Consider the following 22,931-nt stretch of genomic DNA (forward strand, 5'->3'; position numbering starts at 1 on the left):
AGAATTGTGAGTAAGAAGTTAGCTTAACTGAAAATAAAATGTTTGTTTTATCTTCCATTAATAATGATACTTGAAACCCTTTAGTTAGGTATTGCCAGTAAAAATCTTTAGGAGATGTCTTATAGACAATTAAAGTGTTATATAGATAGAATTCATTCTTAACATTGATATTATTATATAGAATTCCAAAAATCCAGTTTATAATTTTTGGTACGGTTTTGAAGGATGAGTTATGTATTATTCTACACAGATCGTTAGTGTATGCTGTGACACTCTGAAGATCCAACAAGTCATTAGGGCATAGGCCATAGGTTGACAATACCCTTTGTGTGTTCAAAGCTTGTTTGTTTTCAATACATTGCAACCAGCAAAATAGGTTATTATTTTCCCATAAGCCAAAAATCTCTCTATGTGTTTTATTAGGGAAATCCCTTGTAATAGTAAATGGTTTTAAAAATCTATGCCACAGTTTTATATATAAATTTGTGTTAATACATTTTCTAAACACATCAAAAATATTACTTATTAGTGTTAGTTTAGTTAATTTTGCTGTACTATACTGTAATTTTAAACTTAAATAGTGCCATATCTTATCTTTGTCAGTTACCAAAGCATTCTTTGATAAATAATTTTCATTCATTTGTATAATGGAGTGTCACCATTTCCAGTTGGAAGAGTATCTAGGATTTATCCAGTTCATCACTATTTTAATTATAGATGCTTTTATATAAGTTTCAATCTCTGGGAATTGTAAACCCCCCCCCCCCCATTTGTTCCCATTTTCTGATATGATGAGAATATGCCACTCTATTTCTTTTGGGGTACCATAGGAATTTCATCAGAGTTGAAGTGATTTCTTTAAGGATTTTCTTTCCTGGTGGAAGTATAAGGGTTTGTGCTATATATAATATTTTAGTTAACAAAGCCATTTTTATCAGTTGTAACCTATCATCAAATGTTATAAACAAATTATTCAATTTGCTTATTAATGTCTTGATTAAGTCTGTGGCTTTAGCATAGTTAAGCTGTAAGATTTCCTCTATATTTTTGCCTAGGATTATTCCTAAATAGTCTAGAGTTGGTTTCCAATAATAAGATTAACTGGAACCTGTATGTTCTTTTTTATTTAATAATAAATATTTTGATTTAGATTTATTGAAGGAGAGCACTGAGATTTTTTGGAAATTTGTTGTGACGATGTCCACTTCACCTAACACTTCCTTAGAGTTGGGTAAGGTAAGTAAGACATCACCAGCAAGCATCATTACTTTAGGAATATATTGGTCTTGTATATTTATACCTCTTATCTTTGGGTTATTACTTATTAAAATGGCAAGTGTTTCTATGGCTAGAGCAAATAGGATAGGGGACATGGGACATCCTTGTCTACTACCTCTAGTGATTTGGATTGCTTTGGAAGTAGAGGGACCTAATCTGACATATGCTAGATTATTTTCATAGATTTTCTTTATCATTGTTATAAAAAGTGGGGGAAATCAAATAACTGAAAAACTTTAAATAAATAACCCCAATTTAAGGAGTCAAAGGCCTTTTGAATATCTAGACCTATTATCAATGCTTCATGGTTTCCTCTATTGAGGTAATATATCAGAGTTAATACTATTTTAATATTATCCTGTGCATGTATGTTATGTATGAAACCAGTTTGGTCTTCATTAATTATTTTAGATATGGGTATTTTCAATTTACTGACCATAATTGACATAAATAGTTTATAATCATTATTCGACAAAGAAATTGGTCTATATCAGTTGCAATGATTAGGGTCCTTATTCTCTTTTAATATATGGGAAATTAGAGAATATGTCCAAGGAGGAGGAATATTTGCTAATGTTTGAACTTAAGAAAGGTTTTATGAAGGAGAGAGAGTATAGAAGAAGGGAACAATCTATAAATTTCAATAATTAAGCCATCTATTCCAGGTGCTTTATTAGACTTACTTCCTTTAATCCCATCTATAATTTCCTTTTGAGAAACAGGCTTTTCTAGATCTAACTTAAGTTCCTCAGGAATTATTGTTATGTTGGGAACTATATTCTCTAACTTCGCACATTCATTTGTACTTATTTTTATCTTTATGATGCTCTGCATAATGATAATTAAAAGCCTCCAGAATATCCCCTATGTCCAAGACTTTTTTCCTTTTCCCTTCATGAAAAATACTGTCAATGTTATTAATTTTTGATTGTATCTTAATTTTCATAGATAGGTTATGAAGAGGCTTAGGAGAGGTAGCATATAAATTTCCATAGCTAAATTAGTTTTATGGGATAATATTTCATTGTATTTCTTATTTGCTTCTTCTATGTTCTTATTATCTGTAGCAATTAAGTTTTCATTAGATTTAAAAGATAATATTTGATTTTGGAGTTGCTGTAACTCTGAGTCCCATTCTTTAATTTTATTTTTGTACCAGCTAATGGTTTTACCATATAGATAGGCCTTAAGAGAATCCCAAACCATAATTGTGTTTGCTTCAAGTTTATAATTAATCTCTAAGAAAAGCTAAAGTTCAGAAGTTATCCAAGATTTAAAGTCTTTAATTTTTGTGATACATGAGGGAATCCTTGAAGTAATAACTAATTGTTTGAATTCCAAGTGCATTGTTAACAACAGGAAATTATGATCTGAAAAGGGATAAGGTTCTATTGAAAAAAATCAAGATTTTAGAATAAAGATCTTGTGAGATATAAATTTTATCTATTCTAGTTTGGATACCATGTCTATAGTCCTGGTGTGAGAATAGTAAAGAATTTGGTCCCAAAGCATTAAAGGTATCTTTTAAGTGAAACATTTCTGTACATTTTTTTAACTGTTTGGCTGAGGAAAATAGTCTAGGATATTTCCTGTTGGTAGTTTCTGTAATATCTGTGATACAATTGAAATCAGCTACTAGTATAAAATTACCTTTAGAAGTAGTTGTAATAAAGTCTAAGTGTTTCTTAGCTAGTCCAACCCCCATATCCGGGAACCAGTATAAATTAACCAGGGTCCAAATTCTATTATTAAACTTTTATCTACATGTTTGTAACTGATTTGGGGATTTAAGAAAGTATTTTTCCATAGAATTGTTACTCCTCTGGTCTTATTTTTATAAGAAGATTGAGCAAGTATTGTGTATTCCTTAGGGTCCTACATAAATGTGTCATTTATTTTAAAGTGTGTCTTTTGGAGAAAAACTACTTGAGCCTTGTTTAGTTTAAGATACCTTAGTAGGTTGGCTCTCTTATATGGGTTGTTTAAGCCATTAGTATTTAAGGATATCAAAGTTAAATCCATATCAGAATTCTTTAAAGATAAACAATAAAGGAACTTGTATTAATAGAATCTTGTATGCATAATACTCTTCCTGAATAGACAATAGAATATCAATTGTTGTATTTCTATTTATCTCAATCCAAATAACGTTTCCCATGAAAGATAAAAGTAAAGCAATTGTGTCAGGCATTTCAAAACTAGAAAAACAGTTACATAACAAAAAATTAGCATATTTCTTTCTGATATAAACTTTAATACACCCTATACATGGAAGGAGATTCATTCCTAGTCTAGCAAACAAAACTAAATCTGCTAGACTACTTATCCCAACCATCAAACTTTGGAGAATGTATTATAAATTAAGAGAAAAATAGTTGTGATAAACAACTAATCAGATATTAATTCCAGTTAGGTTTTAGAGATGAGTTACATACACTGTTATTAGAAACATTAAACATTTATACAGTAATTATTCACTAAGGAAGCAAGAGACATAGTAAGATATATACAATCTGAATTTAGTGCTTAATAGACTAAGGAAACATTAGCTTTATTAACAATCTAAATGATTACCCAAAATACCTAAGCATGTCATCTGTATTAGTTCTAATAAAAACTTCAAAATGGCAGAACAAATCAAAGAATCATTTAGCATTTGTATTTACTTGCCCTCTGAATAAATCTCATCATGACAAACCCCCACTAAATAAAAACTTCACGAGAATTGGGTGTTAGCACATAGTGAGTGTGTGTCATTCCCAAAAGATGTTAACATAGATTTTTAGAAATATTCCATAAGACATATTTGTCCTTAATTAACTCCTAAACTTTTGGAATAGCAGATGTTTAAATAACTGACTAAAATCAATAATAATTTACTGGCATCAGTTAAAATGACAAAAATTAGTAAAAAAATATTATTTAAATAAAACTTACTATGGATAACAGGTCTTAAAAGTGAATGACTCAAAGACAAAATTAAGATAGCTGTAAATATCTACCATAGTAATAGGGTAATACTGAAACTCATAACTTTGTTGTGTTATCACAAAGCATAGATATTACTGAGCTCTTTATCTATCATAAAGTGCTAATATACTAAAAAAATGACTTTATAATAACTGAAAACATGACATCTAAAATATAAATAATATCTAGGATACAATAAGGAAATCAACATATTAAATGCAAAGTAATTATAGTTCACTCAAAATTATTCATACATATATTTGCTAGGATTTAGTATTGTGTTTGAGTATCCCTTACAGTTATTACCATTAATCATAAGCGTTTCCTGTAAATGCAAGAAATAAACGTTTCTATCCAACTAATTACACAGCAAGTGTGCAAAACATAAATATCCAAAAGAAGAAGAAACGCACACGCTGTATCACGGCTGTAAACTTTATTAATAAGTAAGCACTTTCAGGGATCCACCCTTCATCAGACTACACATCAAACTCACAAAATTTATACTAGTCCAATTATAAACACAATTAATAGGAAATCAATCCTTAAAGGAACTATAGCATCTAAAATCAGCATACAAGACATACCCATATACATTAAAAAACCTTTATAAAACACATAAAGCTACAAAATACATCTCATATAAGATAATAATAATAATAATAAACAATAAAATACTGCTAAATAAAGGAATCAGTGGTTCAGTGGCCGAGATTTAAAAAAGGTTTCAATGACACCTTATTATTGAGGCCTGGCAATTTATCTGCATTATATAGGTTCATAGGTTGGTACTAGGCTATCGGCTCTAGGGCCTATGCAAATGTAACCATAACAATTTCCTGGATATTTCTTCCCATAATATTTACTTCTCTGGACCCCTGCATTATATAACATTATCCACTTCTGTTCTGAGGCCTCAGTGTAATTCACCAGGTCACCTCCTCTCCTATTCTCATGTAGTACCTCTAATACAAAAAAACTTAAATATGTGATTGGATCCTTCAGTTTTATTATGTACAGCAAGAGGACTACTCTCTTTGCAATTCTTAATATCTCTGTAGTGTTCAAGTATCCTGTCCTTAAGGTGCCTATTTGTCTTGCCAATGTAATAAGAAAAACATATGATACAATATGTAAAATTAACAACATTAGGCATCTTACAATCAATATAACAATTGCTATTAAACTTGAAACCTAGATGGGGGTGTGTAAAACTAGCACCTGAGTGGATATGTGTACATGCTGTACAATTCCTGCATGGATATGTACCCAGTCTATCAGAATGACACCGGCAAATGAAGCCATCAAACCTATAACATAACTGACTCTTTAATGTTTTATTATTTCGAAACGTAATATGTCTAGCATATACTTCATTAATTTGATAAATGTGTTTTTAAAAAACAAGTGTCTATGTCCTGCCGAATAATGCCACCATTGATACTTTCGTTGAAGTTTGTGAGCGACAGATTAGAGAAGTTCTAAGCTCTGAGTATGAGTCTAATACGTTTATTAACATGTCTAAAGATTACTCTGTTGCTTTGAATTAGCTGAAAACATTAAATTCTGTAGAAATACGACCTGCAGATAAGGGAGGGGGAATTTTTATTCTTGATAAGGAGTTATATTTGAAACAGATGCACCTTTTATTAAGTGATGCTAAGACTTATCAACCAACAGCACCTACAGTAACGAAGGGCATTATAGATAGAATATCATTCTTTGTGTTTGATTTATTGATTATAGGCATGATTGATGAATCATTGCTTGATTATTTTAGTGTTAGCCATCCTGTTATTCCCATTATTTACGGGTTGCCTATAGTACATAAGTGTCCTTTAGCTCCACCTATGCACCCGATAGTGTCCAGCAGAGGATGGGCTACTGAGCCCTTGTCTATATATATTGAAAAGAATCTGCACTCTATTTTGGATAGTTGTGATAGTGTTTTGAAAGATTCTAAAACATTTCTACAAACGCTTACATTGAAATGGGATCCTATGTATATGGACTGTTACTTCGTTACTTTAGATATACAGTCTCTATTTACTGTCATCCCAAATGAATGGGGGATAGATAATGTGAGAATAATGCTGAATAATGCGAGGTTCACTCCCACTAAATGTGAATTGATCTGTACTCTCTTAGATATTGTTTTGAATAACAATATTTTTATTTTTGGTAATGACTATTATATGCAAAAGGTTGGCATGGCTATGGGCACAGCTTGCACCAAGAGCTACGCCAGCCTATCATTAGTGCAATGGGAACATTCTTTTGTCTTACTTAATGAAGTATATGCTAGAAATATTGCCTGGTATACTAGATTTGTGGATGACATCTTTTTGTTGTGGAAGGGTACAGAATATGAGTTGAAGGAGTTCATTTGTTATTTAAATGAAACCACAAGCTTCCTTAATTTCACTTCTAAATATTCTATAAACACCATTGATTTTTTAGACGTGACTGTAAGTAAGGACTCTATGAATGATATTAAGACACATCTCTACAGGAAGCTGGTTAGGAAGAATAACCTTCTTCATAACACAAGTATGCATCCCAATTATACCAAGCGTAATGTAGTGTAAGGGCAAATATTTAGGGTGTTGAGACTATGTAATGACGACACAGAACTCCATAATGCACTTTTAAGTTTGAAGTCAGATTTTTGTGAAAGAGAATACAAACGCCCTATGATTGATGGATATGGATATATAAACAAGGCATGGAAAGCCAGGGGTGACCGTTGCAAACCCTATTATAATGGAAGATTAATTGGTAATCTAAATAGTACTACAGAAACATGTTGGAATGTTAGGATAGCTGACTGTAAATTAAGGATGCCTTTAACATTTTCCAGCAACATTAGTTCAGTGTATGATGTCATTACTAGAAATTGAGGTATCCAATCTACTGTCAATGGTTTAAAGGATGTTATAGATATTAAATCAAATTTTACATTTCGAAATAATAAAACATTAGAGTCAGTTATGTTGTAGGTTTGATGGCTCTATTCGCCGGTGTCAATCTGATAGATCGGGCACATATCCATGCAGGAATTGTACAGCAGGTACACATATCCACTCAGGTGCTAGTTTTACACACCCCTATCTAGGTTTCAAGTTTAATAGTAATTGTTATGTTGATTGTAAGATGCCTAATGTTTATTTTACATATTGTATCATATGTTTTTCTTATTACATTGGCAAGACAAATAGGCACCTTAAGGACAGGATACTTGAACACTACAGAGATATTAAGAATTGCAAAGAGAGTAGTGCTCTTGCTGTACATAATAAAACTGAAGGATCCAGTCACATATTTAAGTCTTTTGTATTAGAGGTACTACATGAGAATATTAGAAGAGGTGACCTGGTGAATTACACTGAGGCCTCAGAACAAAAGTTGATAATGTTATATAATGCAGATAAATCACCAGGCCTCAATAATAAGGTGTCATTGGAACCTTTTTTAAAATCTCAACCACTGAAGCACTGATTCCTTTATTTAGCAGTATTTTATTATTTATTATTATTATTATTATCTTATATGAGATGTATTTAGTAGCTTTATGTGTTTTATAAAGATTTTTGAATGTATATATGTACGTCTTTTATGCTAATTTTAGATGTTATAGTTCCTTTAAGGACTTATTTCCTATTACTTGTGTTTTTAATTGGACTAGTATGAATTTAATAAGTGAGTTTGATGTGTAGTCTGATGAATGGGTGTATCCCTGAAAGCACTTACTTACTAAATTTACAGCCATGGCACAGCGTAGCCATGGTGGTGCAGAGGTAGTGTTGTCGCCTCACAGCAAGAGGTTCTCCCGTTCAATTCGCGGCTGGAGTGCTTTCTGTGTGGAGTCTGCATGTCCTCCCCGCGGTCGAGTGGCTTTTGAAAGACATGCATGAATGGGTGTGCCTTCGTTGAGGGCTGGGCATCGGGCTGAAACCTCGGCACTATAAAAATCAACTGCCAATCATTAGCAAACCAGAGTTCCGCTGTGGCGACCCCTAACCGGGAAAAGTCGAAAGAAAAACAGCAACAGCTGATGTACAGCGTGTGTTTCTTCTTCTTCTTTTGGATATTTCCTGTAAATGTATAAGCCTATACTAAACACTTGCTAACTGCATAGGAAAGTTTTTTATAAAGATCTATTTATAAAAAAACTCCAGTATATTCACTAGAAATAGTGGCTATAATTAACTGTTTACAGGAAAAAAATAACATTTCTGTATATATTTGATCATAAAATATAGTCACTATTATAAAAGGCAACTATAAATATGTTTGCAGATAGTGTAGCTCATAATTCTTGTAAAAAAGCTTACTTAAGCAATAACCCATGCTTGGTGTGGGTAATGTTGAATTTACTCATGGTTGGTGTGGTTTGGTCAAGCGGGTGAAGGTAAGGTAAATCCAGCATTACCCACATCCAGAAGTGGGTTATTGCTGTTATACAATGACATTATTTAAGAAAAAAAATAATTTTCTTAAATAATAGCATCGTATAATGCCTCCGTGCTGCCCTTCTGCTGCTGACTGGTATTCTGCGGCAGTTCTGATGTACTGCGCATGATTTTTAAAATGTGTCTCGCTATGTTAAAGGAGTTTAACATAGCGAGATAGCTTTAAAAAAAGCAATGGAGATCTTCCTTTTTCAGTTGCTTTTTTTAAACCTGTCTTGCTATGTTAACCCGTTTAACATAGCGAGACAGGTTTTAAAAAAGCAACGTAGAAAGGAAGATCTCCATTGCTTTTTTAAAGCTATCTCACTATGTTAAACCCTTCAACATAGCGAGATTACAGCAATGGAGCTTTTCCGTTCTCTGCTGCTGTAACAAAAAAAAAAAAAACAGCCCTTTTTCCATTAGTATAAGTCCGATTTACAACAGGCACGCTGACCAATCAGCATGCACGTTTTGGAATATTAATAGAGGTTCATTGTATAATATGCTATATTAACCAATCAGAGACTTGACATTCACAATTAGGCTTGCATATACACATTAGATGTAATGTAATCTGATCTGCATGCACAGAATGCATGATTTCATGAACTAAGTAAGAAAGCTTCACTTCTTAGATTTCTAACTGACATTTTCCTGCCCAGCACACTACACAGTACAGTTTCCTGACCTCACTTTAACTGTGTCACAAAGTCTGCTTATTTACAGTAACAAATGCAAAGTTTAACTGTCAGATACTTCCAAACAGTAAAATAACATTCAATGCCAGTGAGAGAGAAAACAGTACTTTAACATTAAACTCTACAGGAAACATAAGTTGTAACCATTTAAAAACCTTGTGCCATAAAACATACAAGCATATAACTGTCAGAGAGACCCAATTTATGTCAAAAGCCGGCAAACAGCTTTTTATTCACACTAATACTACTAATATATATTCTGAAACAATCAGAAATTATAAATATTAAAAAAACTAGTTAATATATATAAATCATAGATATGCCCTGTTATCCCATGTATCCAAAACAGTTTTGATAAATTAATCTAAACAGTCGCTATGCCTGTGTAATAACCCAGAAGAACATTTAGCAGGGAAAAGGGCTATATATTATTTGAAATAAAGCATGTCATCTTAAGGTCATAAAAGCAAAGATAGCTTACGGTTCAGTTATATCACTCAATAAACCAGTAATATTATACCAATATACTAAATGCATAAACAGTTATTTAATCTGTATATGAACAAATAAAATATAGAAATGAAAAAGCAAAAAGAGAAAGAAAAGCAATAAGAAAAATATTGTCATGACATACCTTACTTAAAGATTTAGTAAGTATAAAACAAATTAAAGTCCAGTTGCAGTAGATGCTTTGAGAGACTTACTGGGAACAGCAATCTTTGACTCAGTTTTTTGTTTATTCTTTTTAACATCAGTCCAAGAAGATCGATCAGTAACTCTCTTCAGAGATGCAGATGCCCATTCCATATCTTCAGGTAAGGAGATGTTATTGTTTTTAATAAAGGCAGTGACTTCCTCTAGGGCATTAAATGATCTCATTTCATTCTGATATAGGATTTTTATTTTGGCAGGAAAGACAAGATGAGTTTTGATGTTATTCTGCTTTGTTGTATTAATGGCCAAGCTTTTTTCCTCTTTTCCAAAACCCTGGCAGAATAGTCATTAACAAACCTAATTGGGTTTTGATTAAATATTAATGGGCCTTTCCTCCAGGCAGATTTTAGGACCAGCTCCGTGTCCAAATAAGAGAAACTTTATGACTATTGATCTGGGAGGAGAAGAGGAGGATGTTGACACTGGCTTTCTATGAGCCCTTTCAATACCAAAAAGACCCTCCTTTAAATCTAAAATCTCTGGAATCCAGGTATTCATGAAAGAAATGATATCTTATCCTTCAGCTCTCTCAGGGATGCCAGAAATCCTTATATTTGATTTTCTTTCCCTGTTTTCCAGGTCATCCACTTTATTGAGAAGCCAAATGTTTTGCATGAGAAACTCTTTCTGGCTTTCTTCTTCCTTCAGTCTTCCATCAAGATCATTCAGGGATGTTTCTAAGTGTGTTATTCTGGATTGATGCTGCTGTATAAGTTTCTTGAGATAATCTGTTTGTTTCTGACAATTTTCCTTGAGGTATTGTAAATTCTCCTTAAAATCATCCATTTTTTAGTGAGAGTTCTTGTAGAGCAGATGTTACAAGCTGCATTCCTTTTTTTAAAGCCATGTCAGAATGAAAAGTCTTCGAAGTGCCCATCTCCACAAATGATATATTCTCCTTTGTAATTTTGACAGGAAAAAAACTTTCTTAAGTTCACCAAAGTTACTAATAATATAGTTTATACTTTCATCTATCAAATCTAAGTATTTTTGCTAAAATAAAATAAATAAGTTATTTCCTGTTTTTTGTACTAGTTTCATGAAGCTCTGAAAAGCTCCTGCTATCAGTTGGCCATTTTGGCTCTGTCCTCCTTGTGTGTGATTCTGAGAACTACAGTTATGACCCTCAGAATGTCTGCAAGCACTTGTTTTGAAGCTCTGAGTTTCAGTCATTGTTGGTTGCTATTCATAGTACAATGGTGATAAAAAGTCTTTTTAAATTTTTTTGAGCGATGCTTAAACATATTTACATTTTCATCATTAAGTAATTGTAAATAGTAAATACAATGACTTGATAAGTATTGGTAGTTGTTATGGGAATAACTGAGGTGGTTGAGAGCCTTATGATTTTGTTGCTTGATCATATAATTAAATAGACCATGGATTTTTATCCTGAAGGGATGATGTAAATGAATTTTGCAGACATTGTAATCATTGGAAAGTTAATATGGGCCAGATTCATTAAAGCCTATACACTAAGTGTACACAATATGTATTCAAAAACATACCTACTCATTGTTTCTGCTTTCTAGTCAGAAAGATTACACTAAGTGCGCATGTAGTCTATACATTCTGGAAACCTTTATGAATCCCTGTCAATGTTTAAAGCTGCAAGAAAATCAGTAGGAACACTAAAATTAGGAGGAAGAAGGTGTGAGTTATGCCTGTGTTGTCTGTCCACTCAGAATTATGTACACTTATTGTAGGCGTTATTGAATCCCAGGGTTATCTGGCAGATTGTTTTCTTTTGTCACTGGACAATAATGGAAATGTTTTCTTTTGGGTATATAAGGTTTGTCTGACTGGGTGTGAGCTGTCTTACAATTATGTATCCAATCAATGCTCAGGTCAGTCATGGTGACAGATGGATTAGAGAAGCACATCCATTTTGTTAAAAAAGTCAGATAATTTTTATGCAATTTTGTTAAAAAAGTCAGATAATTTTTATGCAATTTTGTTAAAAATGTTTATGCAATTTTGTTTAAAAAGTCAGATAATTTTTATGCCCTAAGTATTATATTTATTGTACCTTGGAGTTTGGCACATATTGGTAAGATCATTAATCTTGTTTAATTTAAAAACTAGGAAGAAACCTTCAAAACTGCATCTCTACTTACTTTATTAGAGTATGCAGTATCTTTTTGTGCTACAAGACAAGACTGTTTTTCAGAATTAGCTTGTAAAAAACTGTGGGCAGGGATTTACACTAAGCATTCCACTAAGCTTAAATTACTACTGATCCTACACCACTCTGGTGGCACAGGGTGATAAAGCCCTGACTATAGCTCAATGGACCTGGGTTCAACTAGCTGCTGGGTGACTGACAGAGTGTCAGGGAAGGATAGATATTACCTTCCCAGGGAGGGCAGTCTTGTGGGGATTTCCCACACAATGATCTGTGGTGGAGGCCAGGGATGTGTGAGGAAGGGGGGAGCAGTCCTAAGAAAGATTAGGGTGGGAACGCTGACTGAGCTGCTGTAGAGGCAGGTGACATGTCAGCATGTGCCCAGTGCATGCCTGCTTCCTGGATACAACCAAGAGTCCATGAGGCTGGAGGAAATGGATTAGAGCATAATGGAAACATCGTGGAGTAGATGGTGAGATGGCCAGAACCCTAAGGATGCTCTTGGGATCCACATAATCCCCAGCCAACATGGAGGAAGTTGGGGAATGCTAAGAAAAGGCTGAAAGACCCAGTGATGGACATGGAGCACTGAAGTAGGGTGCTATAGGATGAAGAAGGAGGACCCAAAACACATTACTAATGATTCCATGTATTACATATATTCATATGTGCATTGCACACATTGTACAAAAGCTTTATATTTGGCAAAACTGTGAACAGTGTTCAGTTCATTTCAATTATTTCACTGCATGATAGTAGCATAGGGCATGATCTATGAAGATTTTAAATAGGACTGAAAGCATTGCTTTCCTACTGGACTTGGTATCTGGTCCTACTACTGATTTTACTTGTGATAATACTAAATGGTTTCCTTCTGATTGCAGCATGCAGTTGTGTGGTAACAATACTACAGATGTCCATAATCTAGAGGCACATGAATTTTACAAAATGTATTACTAAACTCATAATAAATCCAGCAGATGGACTTTTGCTTTTGCAGTTATGCTGTGTTTTTACAAATTACATTTTGTAACATATTTGCCTGGTGTACAACATCATTTAAAATGCCCTGTTGACAGCACAGTTGACACTGGAGATTGTAAACTGTAGTTTTTATGACAAAGTCCATAATTTTCTGTTTAAGATAATCCTTAGCCAATCTGCAAAATGCAATTATTTTTTCAAAGGTTGTCTGCAATGTGGAACAGACTGCCCTTAGGCAGTATAAATATTACCATTTGTGAGGGAAGCCTGGATGAGCTAATGATCTCCTCCAATAAGCTTAATCCAAACTCTTCATATTGTTGAGACTTAATATTATTCTGGCATGAACATGGTGAACCTTATCTATGACATAAATATAGATTTTTGTCAGGATATACACACACACACACACATATATATATATATATATATATATATATATATATATATATATATACACAGAGAGAGAGAGAGACCGCAGGACATATATATATATATATATATATATATATATATATATCTATGGGTCTAGGACACATGCTCAACTAGCATATGTCCGAATCACAAAACACTGAACACACATGAAAGGGCTTAACATCGAAAAGCGCTTCCATTTATGTGTAGTTCAAAAATATATATATATATGTTTCTGCAGGGGCTTTGCCCCTGCACCTTCACATGGGGGCTGTGCCCCCACACCCCCCTACTTTATTATTCTCACTCCGAGATTGCACTACAGTGGGGAAAAGGGAATTTTCCCTTACCCCCTGTTGTCTAATCTATGAAGCAGGCACACATACACGGAAGCACTTGTCGATGTTAAGCGCTTTCATGTATGTGTGTTCGATGTTTTGTGATTCGGACATATGCTAGTGGAGCATGTGTCCGGATCCTATATACATATATACATGGATATATAGATTGTTCTATTTAAAAATACGTTTGGATAACACTTAAATGAAGAAAATAAGCAGCTCCCCATCACCAAGTATCTGATAAAAAGCAGTAAGAACACTGATGCGCATGAGTAAACTATGGTAACACAGCGGGAGCACACTTAGGAGGACATGTTTAATGAAGTGCATGTAAGTGCCTGTGCTTAGAATAAAACCTTGCATATGCTGAGTGAATAGCAACATTTTGCAGAAACAAAAACAAATACCTCCCAGCCAGCTCTATATAGGTGAAAATCTTACATTCTGCACATAAATTACAACAGGGATTCTAAGTGAATAAGAGGAGTAAGCTAACTGGGGGCTCAAGGTCAACAGCTACTATAATGTAAAATATTTAGATAAAAAATGGGGAACAAAATAACTGGGTGTCAAAAGTAATCACTAAACAAATGAGCAAAATGGACATTATATGGTCAGATTATATCCATGAGCAATACCAGTCCTATGAGGCAGACAAAGCTGTTAGTGTTGCATGTTTATTTAGTGTGAATCCAGACACAGACTAAAATGCAAAATCCCCTTTTTGTGAGAACCAAGTAATCTGAGCTGCACACTGTGGTTTACATGGAATACATAGCAATTGTGCTTGAAGACAGATGTTACAGCAGAAGTGGAAGACTGACTTCTTTCACAGATTTTTATATTCTGTTTTACATCAGGATAGACCTTTCTTCAGCTATTTCCTTAATCTTTATCAAAACTGCATTCAGTGCCCAGTATGTTTCAATGCAAAATTATGATGATTTTTGGATGCAAGTGTAGATGAAGGGCCCATCAAACATACTGATCCAGAATCATAGTGATGTGGATACCCAAAGTTGAGCACTGATCAGTTGCAAGCTGCCTCCTCCCCACACACACTTTAAGTGAGACCAGTAATGTGAACAGAGATGAATTTTCTTCAGTAACAGACTTTTAAAGGGATTAGTGCCACACCATTTTAACATGTTTTAAATTAGGTGGATAAGTAGATAGACAGCTAATTTACAATTAATGTTCTTTGTAAGGAAGGTTAGTACCCCCTCCTTAAAGCCCCTACATTTACTGTATTTTAAAGATGGAAAGTGAGTGTTAACTAACAGAATTAAAAAAAAAAAAAGCAGACAAATTACAAATACCCCATAAAATGCACTGTACAGTATGTTGTGTTAAATATTAAGCACCAGAATAATTGCTAGCACCTGCCAAATGATGCAACAGCTGTGCATTATTATTTTAACAGGCAGCAAGACAGAGTAAAAAAATCTAGTGCTCTATAACAATACTGAATTTGGTATATTCTCTAGTTTTCATCTGATTATTTTTATGTATTCTCTTGCATCTCTCAAACTTAATTATCTTACTAAAAACATTTTCATAGTTTTAATTGATGAACTGTGCCAAATAAAGTGTTTTCTTTTGTATGACTATTGCATTCAATTTGTTGAAAAACTTGCAATTAAGTGTTCGTTAGATGTTAAAATCCAGCAGTCCGCACACTGCTGGATCTTAACATTTTGGAGAGGGGGATTATGACCTTGAGTTAGATTCTTATTAACCATGTATTACATTTCATACCTTAAAAGGAAAGTGAAAGTGTGTCTGTAAACATTAACACCTGTTCTCAAGTGCATAATTAGAGTTCTAATCATTTGCTGCAAACACACATATATGCAAATAACTTTACTTGTCTTTTCACATTTGCTAGATTCTCACCTGCAGAAGTAACCTTGTAAAGTAAGAATGTGGGACCTCCTGGACTGGATTTGGTGACAGCATAAAATTATCTTCTAAAACACTGATGAGAAAGCATGATTTTATTCACCTTATGTTAAAAATAATAGCTAAACACAGGTAAGTCTCTGCAATACAGATGAAATAAAAAAGGTCATCTAAAACTGAGTAGTCTATATATAATTGCCTCAAATATATGAAAAGGTGACTTGCAAATAATCAAAAACATATACAAGGCTTTGTTTACAGGAAAATATAACTCACATTTCATTTTCTTGTATATTGTGTAATTAGATCTGTGTGTATCAGAGGGCAAAACTTTCAAAATCTAAACAGAATGACCATAAATTTGTTTTGGCTCGTGAAGGGTAACAGACTCAACATAATGCGCCTTACAAATACCTAACAACCAAAACATTTCTTCACTAAGTGGACAGATAGAGTTGCTCAAAGCAGAAGAGGCTGTAGAGAACACAGATTCCTAGAAGTCCCTGCTACATTCCCAAATGATGTGGAAAAAATCAAAGTGTGCATGTTTTCACTACTAGCAAATATCAGATCCCATATGTGTCATTACACAACCTTGCAAGTTTGCTCTGCCTTAAATGAAAATCTCTTAATATAAGTAAAAGCTGAAACAGGGATTTGTCTTAAACTAGCCAACACTGATACTGCCATGTCCTGCTCCAAATAAGAAAATGAACTCTGAGTGAATATTTCCATTTGTTTGTTATAATCAGTCTTATATGGGGCACCAGCTTCTAGTATGACCTTATATATGCAGTACTTGAACCCAAGAAAAACAATGAAATCCATTGCTGTGAATCTAAGGAGATCCTTAAAAGGAGAACGTAATGACACCACTGATTTACTAATGTCTAGCAGCTGCAGCTATTGATATCATCTCAAATTATGGTCGCTTATATGACAACTGCATTCAATTAAGGAAATAAAATAAGGAGGGGGTCCACTAACTAGGTCCAAGCAAAAGAAAATGCCCTGCACCAACCAGAACTGTTTTGCTTATGTATTCATTCTCTCATTATTACACCAGAGTCTGTCAAGCAGACTGTCAGTGGATCTACAAAGCATAACTATGTCAGTTTAATGTCCTTCCCAGTCCAAAGCCCACCTGTTTTCAAGAAATCTCTCTCAAATGCCATTACGGGAAATAACTAATAACTCTAGCTCTGTCCAAGTATAACTGTGGACAGATCCTGCTGAAATATATTGTCATAATTCTTATTTTACTTCCTTTTGTTTATTGTGATAGACTAACCAAGTAATCATCATTCTCATCAGAGACCTGGGGAGAAAAGCATCACAAACATGAACAGAGAACACAGGCAATTACATACATATGACATAAGTTATAAAATATATACACAGAAATTGCATTAATATCAAATAAGGCAATTCAATTAGTTCATCGTGTGTTGATGTTTCCTACATTTTAATACCACATTTGGACTCTATATACTTTTTTATGTTTTGAAAGGTAATTCCAGAGTCTGTCCACTTGGGATCTGGCATTTTTTAGTCTACCTCTAGGTATCCGACATTGCAGTGTTTGGCTGTAGAATATTACATCATAGCACCTAGGCTCCTGTCAATGCATAGACTTTACATATGTTTTCACATATACCCTGCTTTGTTTTAGTCAGTCAGGTTTAAAAAGTGGATTAAGTAGCAAGATTAGATGAGCTTATTCTAGAGGGAGAAGCAAAGGTCAAAAGGGGTAAAAGGAGGACAGAAAGACACAAAGAATGAAAAGGACAGAATGGATGGAGATGTAGGCAAGACAATGATCAGACAGAGCAGCTCTGATAATTGGGGATTCAGAAACATAGGGGGTGTGATGGATGGAGGAGGGTGAATGGAGAGATGTCATAAGGATAGAGAAAGGTCTAGAATTACATATGGAGAGGAAATCCCAAATTCTGAAAAGAACATTAACTAAAAAGGGAATTATAACAAGTTGTAATCTACAAAAACACAAGTAATCTCAAGGACAGATCAACAAAGGCTATAGATGGAAAGGAAAGGAAAGACACAGATGATCTACCAATGCAAAATACCAGGACAGAAAGGAAAGCTACAGATGTGAGGCCAATGCTAAACATCAGAACAGGAAGGAAGGATACTGATATACGGCCAATGCAAACACTAGGATATGAAGGCAGGAAGGATACATCTGCATTAGCAATGCCAAATGCCAGGAGAGGAAGGAAGGAAAGACATGGATGAGCCATCACTGCCAAATACCATGGCAGACAGGAAAGACACACATGTGCAACCAGGACAGGACATCAGGATGGATACAGAAGTGTTATCAATGAAAAATGCCAGGAAAGGAAGGAAGTACACAGATGAACTACCAATTCCAAAGCTTAGAACAGGAGGGGAGGACCTGACTAGGGAGGATAAATAATTCTTAACAAAAATGGGATTCAGGAAGGATTTGGAAATATAGGGAACTGGGCAGAATATTATAGCAATAACCCATGCCTGGGTGTGGGTAATGTGGGATTTAACCACGGTTGGCTATAATAAGCACCACACATAATTGCTAGTACCTGCCAAATGATGCAACGGCTGTTGACCAAACAAAGACAACTGTGGTTAAATCCCGCATTACCCACACCCAGGCGTGGGTTATTGCTATTATACTATGACATTATTTAAGAAAAGAAACAATTACTTTTCTTAAATAATGGCATTGGATAATGCCTCTTTGCTGCCCTTCCGCAGCTGACTGGCATCTGCGGCAGTTCTGATGTACTGCGCATGCCTACACAGTACATCAGAGCTGTGGCCAAAAGCAACGGAGAAAGCAAGATCTCTGTTGCTTTTTTACTGTTTCGCTATGTTAAATGGGTTTAACATAGCGAGACAGCTTTAAAATAAGCAACGGAGATCTCCAGACAGCTTTAAAATAAGCAACGGAGATCTCTGTTGCTTATTTTAAAGCTGTCTCGCTATGTTAAAACCATTTAACATAGCGAGACAGATTTAAAAAAAAAAAGCAACGGAGAAAGCAAGATCTCCGTTGCTTTTTACTAATATTAAGCTATGTTAAAGAAGTTTAACATAGTGAGACAGCTTTAAAAAAAAGCAACGGATCCGTTGCTTTTTTTAAACCTGTGTCGCTATGTTAAACTCTTTTAACATAGCGAGACAGTGTTTTTAAAGACATACTAATGGAAAAAGTCCGGGTGACCGGACCTTTTCCATTAGTATAAGTCGATTACAACGATGCTGCGCTGGCCAATCAGCATGCATGTTTTGGAATATTAATAGGGGGTCATGGTATAATAGAAGATATACAAGGGATAATTATGCTTCTGTTCAAAGAGAAAAATTAGTCTGACAAATAGTTTTAGTACTTTTTGACAAGAAAGTAAGATTTAAACTAAATGGTAGGAAAAAAGGATGGGAATCACTATTCACAACTTTTGTCAAAAGGAAATATGACAAAAAAACAGAGGTTAGAGAATTTAGGTGAGAAAGGAAGGAGTTACATAAGTAGGGACATTCTTAACAGGAGAGATGATGAAAACTGAATTATGAAGTGCAATGCACAGAGTATGGAAAATAAAATGAGAGAACTTTAAGTAATGATGGGGGATAACAAAGTACGCGTAATGTGTTAAGAGAATCTTGAGCAAATAAAATGATAAAATGGAATGTACAAATATGCATGTTTTGTAGGAAAAGCAAAATGGGAATAGAAGAGTGGCACAACAATCTGTGTTAGGAAAAATACAGTGCAAGATGCAGATATGAAAAAAAGATAGAAAGACTATAATACAAATATGCTGACAGTACAGATAAAGGAGGTGTGGATAGCGGTGGGTTTACAGACCACCTAATAAAGAGCAGAAGTGTAATATAAAGTCTGACAGACACAATACAGACACTGTTGGATACTGGATACAATGGATGACCCTACCTTTGTGTTCTTCACTGCAGTTGTACTCATCTTTCTGGTCAACGCAGTCATATACAGCATTACAGATGGTGCTTGCGAAAAGGCAGCGTCCCATATCACAAAGAAACTCATCAGCGGAGCAGTTTTCTGCAAAGGCAATACTGTCAGTGTTTTAAATGTCAAATGCAGTAACAAGAGCTCCTGGTTTCAAACCTATTATCAATCACAGCAAATCACATTGTTTCCCCGTGTCCCTTTGACTAAAATAAAAATAGGAAGTAGGAGTTGGTCACAGCTGAAAAACAAAGTTGTGCTTGTGTGTCATAGCAAGAAATGTAAACAGAAGAAAATTAATGCATTTTACATAACAGTGAAGAAATGCATGATAGTGAACTATGATTGATCTTGAAACATATAGCAAACAGACATTAGTTTGATTCTTATAATGCTTTGTGATTCTCAACAGCATGTCCCTCTAAAACAGATGTCTGTACCAAATGAGTATTTCAGATTAATGCAAATTTAGTAAAGTCATATACATGTCCAGTTTGTTGAAATCATTCTGTAATGTACTATAGTACACTGTACAAGACCAAGAAGATCTGAAGTCTCAGTGGGTGTATTTCACCTTGTTTATTAAAGACCTACCAGGAAATCCAAAGGGGGTTGTCATCTGTCAGCATCCGCATTGGGAATGTGTTGAGAGGGAGACTGTACGTGTTGGTCATTCACAGTGCTAGTTCAATTGGATGGCACTGCTGGTATTTATGGACACGTTTGCTTTAATAGATGGAATCTACAAGGTGAGGGAAATGCTGGCTGTCTTTGGCTAGTATCAAGGACATAGGATTAAGTAGCAAAGCAGATTCTCTGGCAAATCCTAGTGCCATAATTATATAGACCACTGCTTGACCCAATCACCTTGCCTCCTACCTTAACTCTCACAAACTGCCCACAGTTTACAAAATCATATGTATTACAGTAACAAAAAAGGTTAAAGCCAGGAATCCACTTAATATCTGAAATAGGAGAAAATAGGTTTCCTTACTGATAATCCTGTACCAAAGAAAATATGTCCTGTGAGCTACCAGACAAAAAGGCTATAATACATATCAAAACTAATGGCATGTATGTACAATAACAGCAACCAAAAAACCAACAAATCATAAAAGAGCGTAAAGTGCACACTGCCAAGAGGACCAGAGGTAAATCAATTAATAAAACATAGGAGCAAAAATCACGTTTAATAAGTGAATGTCCAAAATTTATAAACTTTAAAATACAAGTCAGGTTTAGCAACTGTCTATCTTCATCTTTTGCTTTCGTCATTCAAACTTCATCACAACCAAACAGGAAACTTATGTGACCAGTCTTAATGTAGAAGAGCAAATAAAAAAAATATCCATCTTAAAGTAGCCACACCATTTTAACATGTTTTAAATTAGGTGGATAGGTAGATAGACAGCTAATTTACAATTAATGTACTTTGTAAGGAAGGTTAGTACCCCCTCCTTAAAGCCCCTACATATACTGTATTTTAAAGATGGACAGTGAGTGTTAACTAACAGAATTAAAAAAAAAAAAAAAGCAGACAAATTACAAATACCCCATAAAATGCACTGTACAGTATGTTGTGTTGATTATTATACCATGACCCCCATTAATACAGCAGCTGATTGGCCAGCATCCCGTTAATGATTATACTAATGGAAAAGGTCCAGTCGCCGATTTTTTCCATTAGTAAAAATTTTTAAACACTGTCTCGCTATGAAAGAGTTTAACATAGCGACAGGTTTAAAAAGCAACGGAGATCTCCGCTTTTTTAAAGCTGTCTAGCATGTTAAACTCCTTTAACATAGTGACACAGTGTGTAAAAGCAACGGAGATCTTGCTTTCTCCATTGCTTTTAAATGTGCATGTTAAATGGGTTTAACATGCACAGCTTTAAAATAAGCTACAGAGATCTCTGTTACTTATTTTAAAGCTGTCTCGCTATGTTAAACCCATTTAACATAGCGACAGGTTTAAAAGTAACGGAGAAGCAAGATCTCCGTGCTTACTGTTCACTATGTTAAATGGGTTTAACATGAGAAAGCTTTAAAATAAGCAACGGACATCTCCGCTTATTTTAAAGCTGTCTTGTTATGTTAAATCCATTTAACATAGTGAAACAGTAAAAAGCACGGAGATCTTGCTTTCTCCGTGCTTTTGGTCACAGCTCTGATATGCGAGGCATGCGAGTACATCAGAACGCCGCAGATGCCAGACAGCGGAAGGGCAGCAAAGAGGCATTATACAATGCCATTATTTAAGAAGTAATTGTTTCTTTTAAATAATGTCATAGTATTAGCAATAACCACTTCTGGGTGGGGTAATGCGATTTACCCACGGGGACCAAACCACGCCAACGGGTAATCCCGATTACCCACCCCAGCTGTTATTGCTATAATAAGCACCACAATAATTGCTAGCACCTGCCAAATGATGCAACAGCTGTGCATTATTATTTTAACAGGCAGCAAGACAGAGTAAAAATATCTAGTGTTCTATAACAATACTGAATTTGGTATATTCTCTAGTTTTCATCTGATTATTTTTTATGTATTCTCTTGTATCTCTCAAACTTAATTATCTTACTAAAAACATTTTCATAGTTTTAATTGATGAACTGTGCCAAATAAAATGTTTCCTTTTGTATGACTATTGCATTCAATTTGTTGAAAAACTTGCAATTACGTGTTCATCAGATGTTAAAATCCAGCAGTCCGCACACTGCTGGATCTTAACATTTTGGAGAGGGGGATTATGACCTTGAGTTAGATTCTTATTAACCATAAAGTGAAAGTGTGTCTGTAAACATTAATGCATGTTCTCAAGTGCATATTTAAGAGTTCTAAACATTTGCTGCAAACACACATATATGCAAGCAACTTTACTTGTTTTTTCACATTTGCTAGATTCTCACCTGCAGAAGTAACCTTGTAAAGTAAGAATGTGGGACCTCCTGGACTGGATTTGGTGACAGCATAAAATTATCTTCTAAAACACTGATGAGAAAGCATGATTTTATTCACCTTATGTTAAAAATAATAGCTAAACACAGGTAAG

At 34.5% G+C, this 22,931-nt stretch overlaps 1 protein-coding gene across 6 annotated transcripts in view; it reads right to left on the reverse strand.

Annotated features, from left to right (window-relative positions):
* The window catches only part of LOC122809540 (membrane frizzled-related protein), a 438,477-nt gene that overhangs the window by 278,909 nt on the left and 136,637 nt on the right, over nucleotides 1-22,931 (reverse strand). For all 6 annotated transcript variants that reach the window (XM_044081119.1, XM_044081117.1, XM_044081118.1 and 3 more), the window contains one exon: nucleotides 19,845-19,970. In XM_044081119.1, coding sequence (XP_043937054.1) covers nucleotides 19,845-19,970 — 126 coding nt within the window. The remainder of the gene's footprint in view (nucleotides 1-19,844; nucleotides 19,971-22,931) is intronic.

This window comes from Protopterus annectens, chromosome 8.part0, assembly GCF_019279795.1.
Source record: "Protopterus annectens isolate FY-2018-M chromosome 8.part0, PAN1.0, whole genome shotgun sequence".
Taxonomy (NCBI): domain Eukaryota; kingdom Metazoa; phylum Chordata; order Ceratodontiformes; family Protopteridae; genus Protopterus; species Protopterus annectens.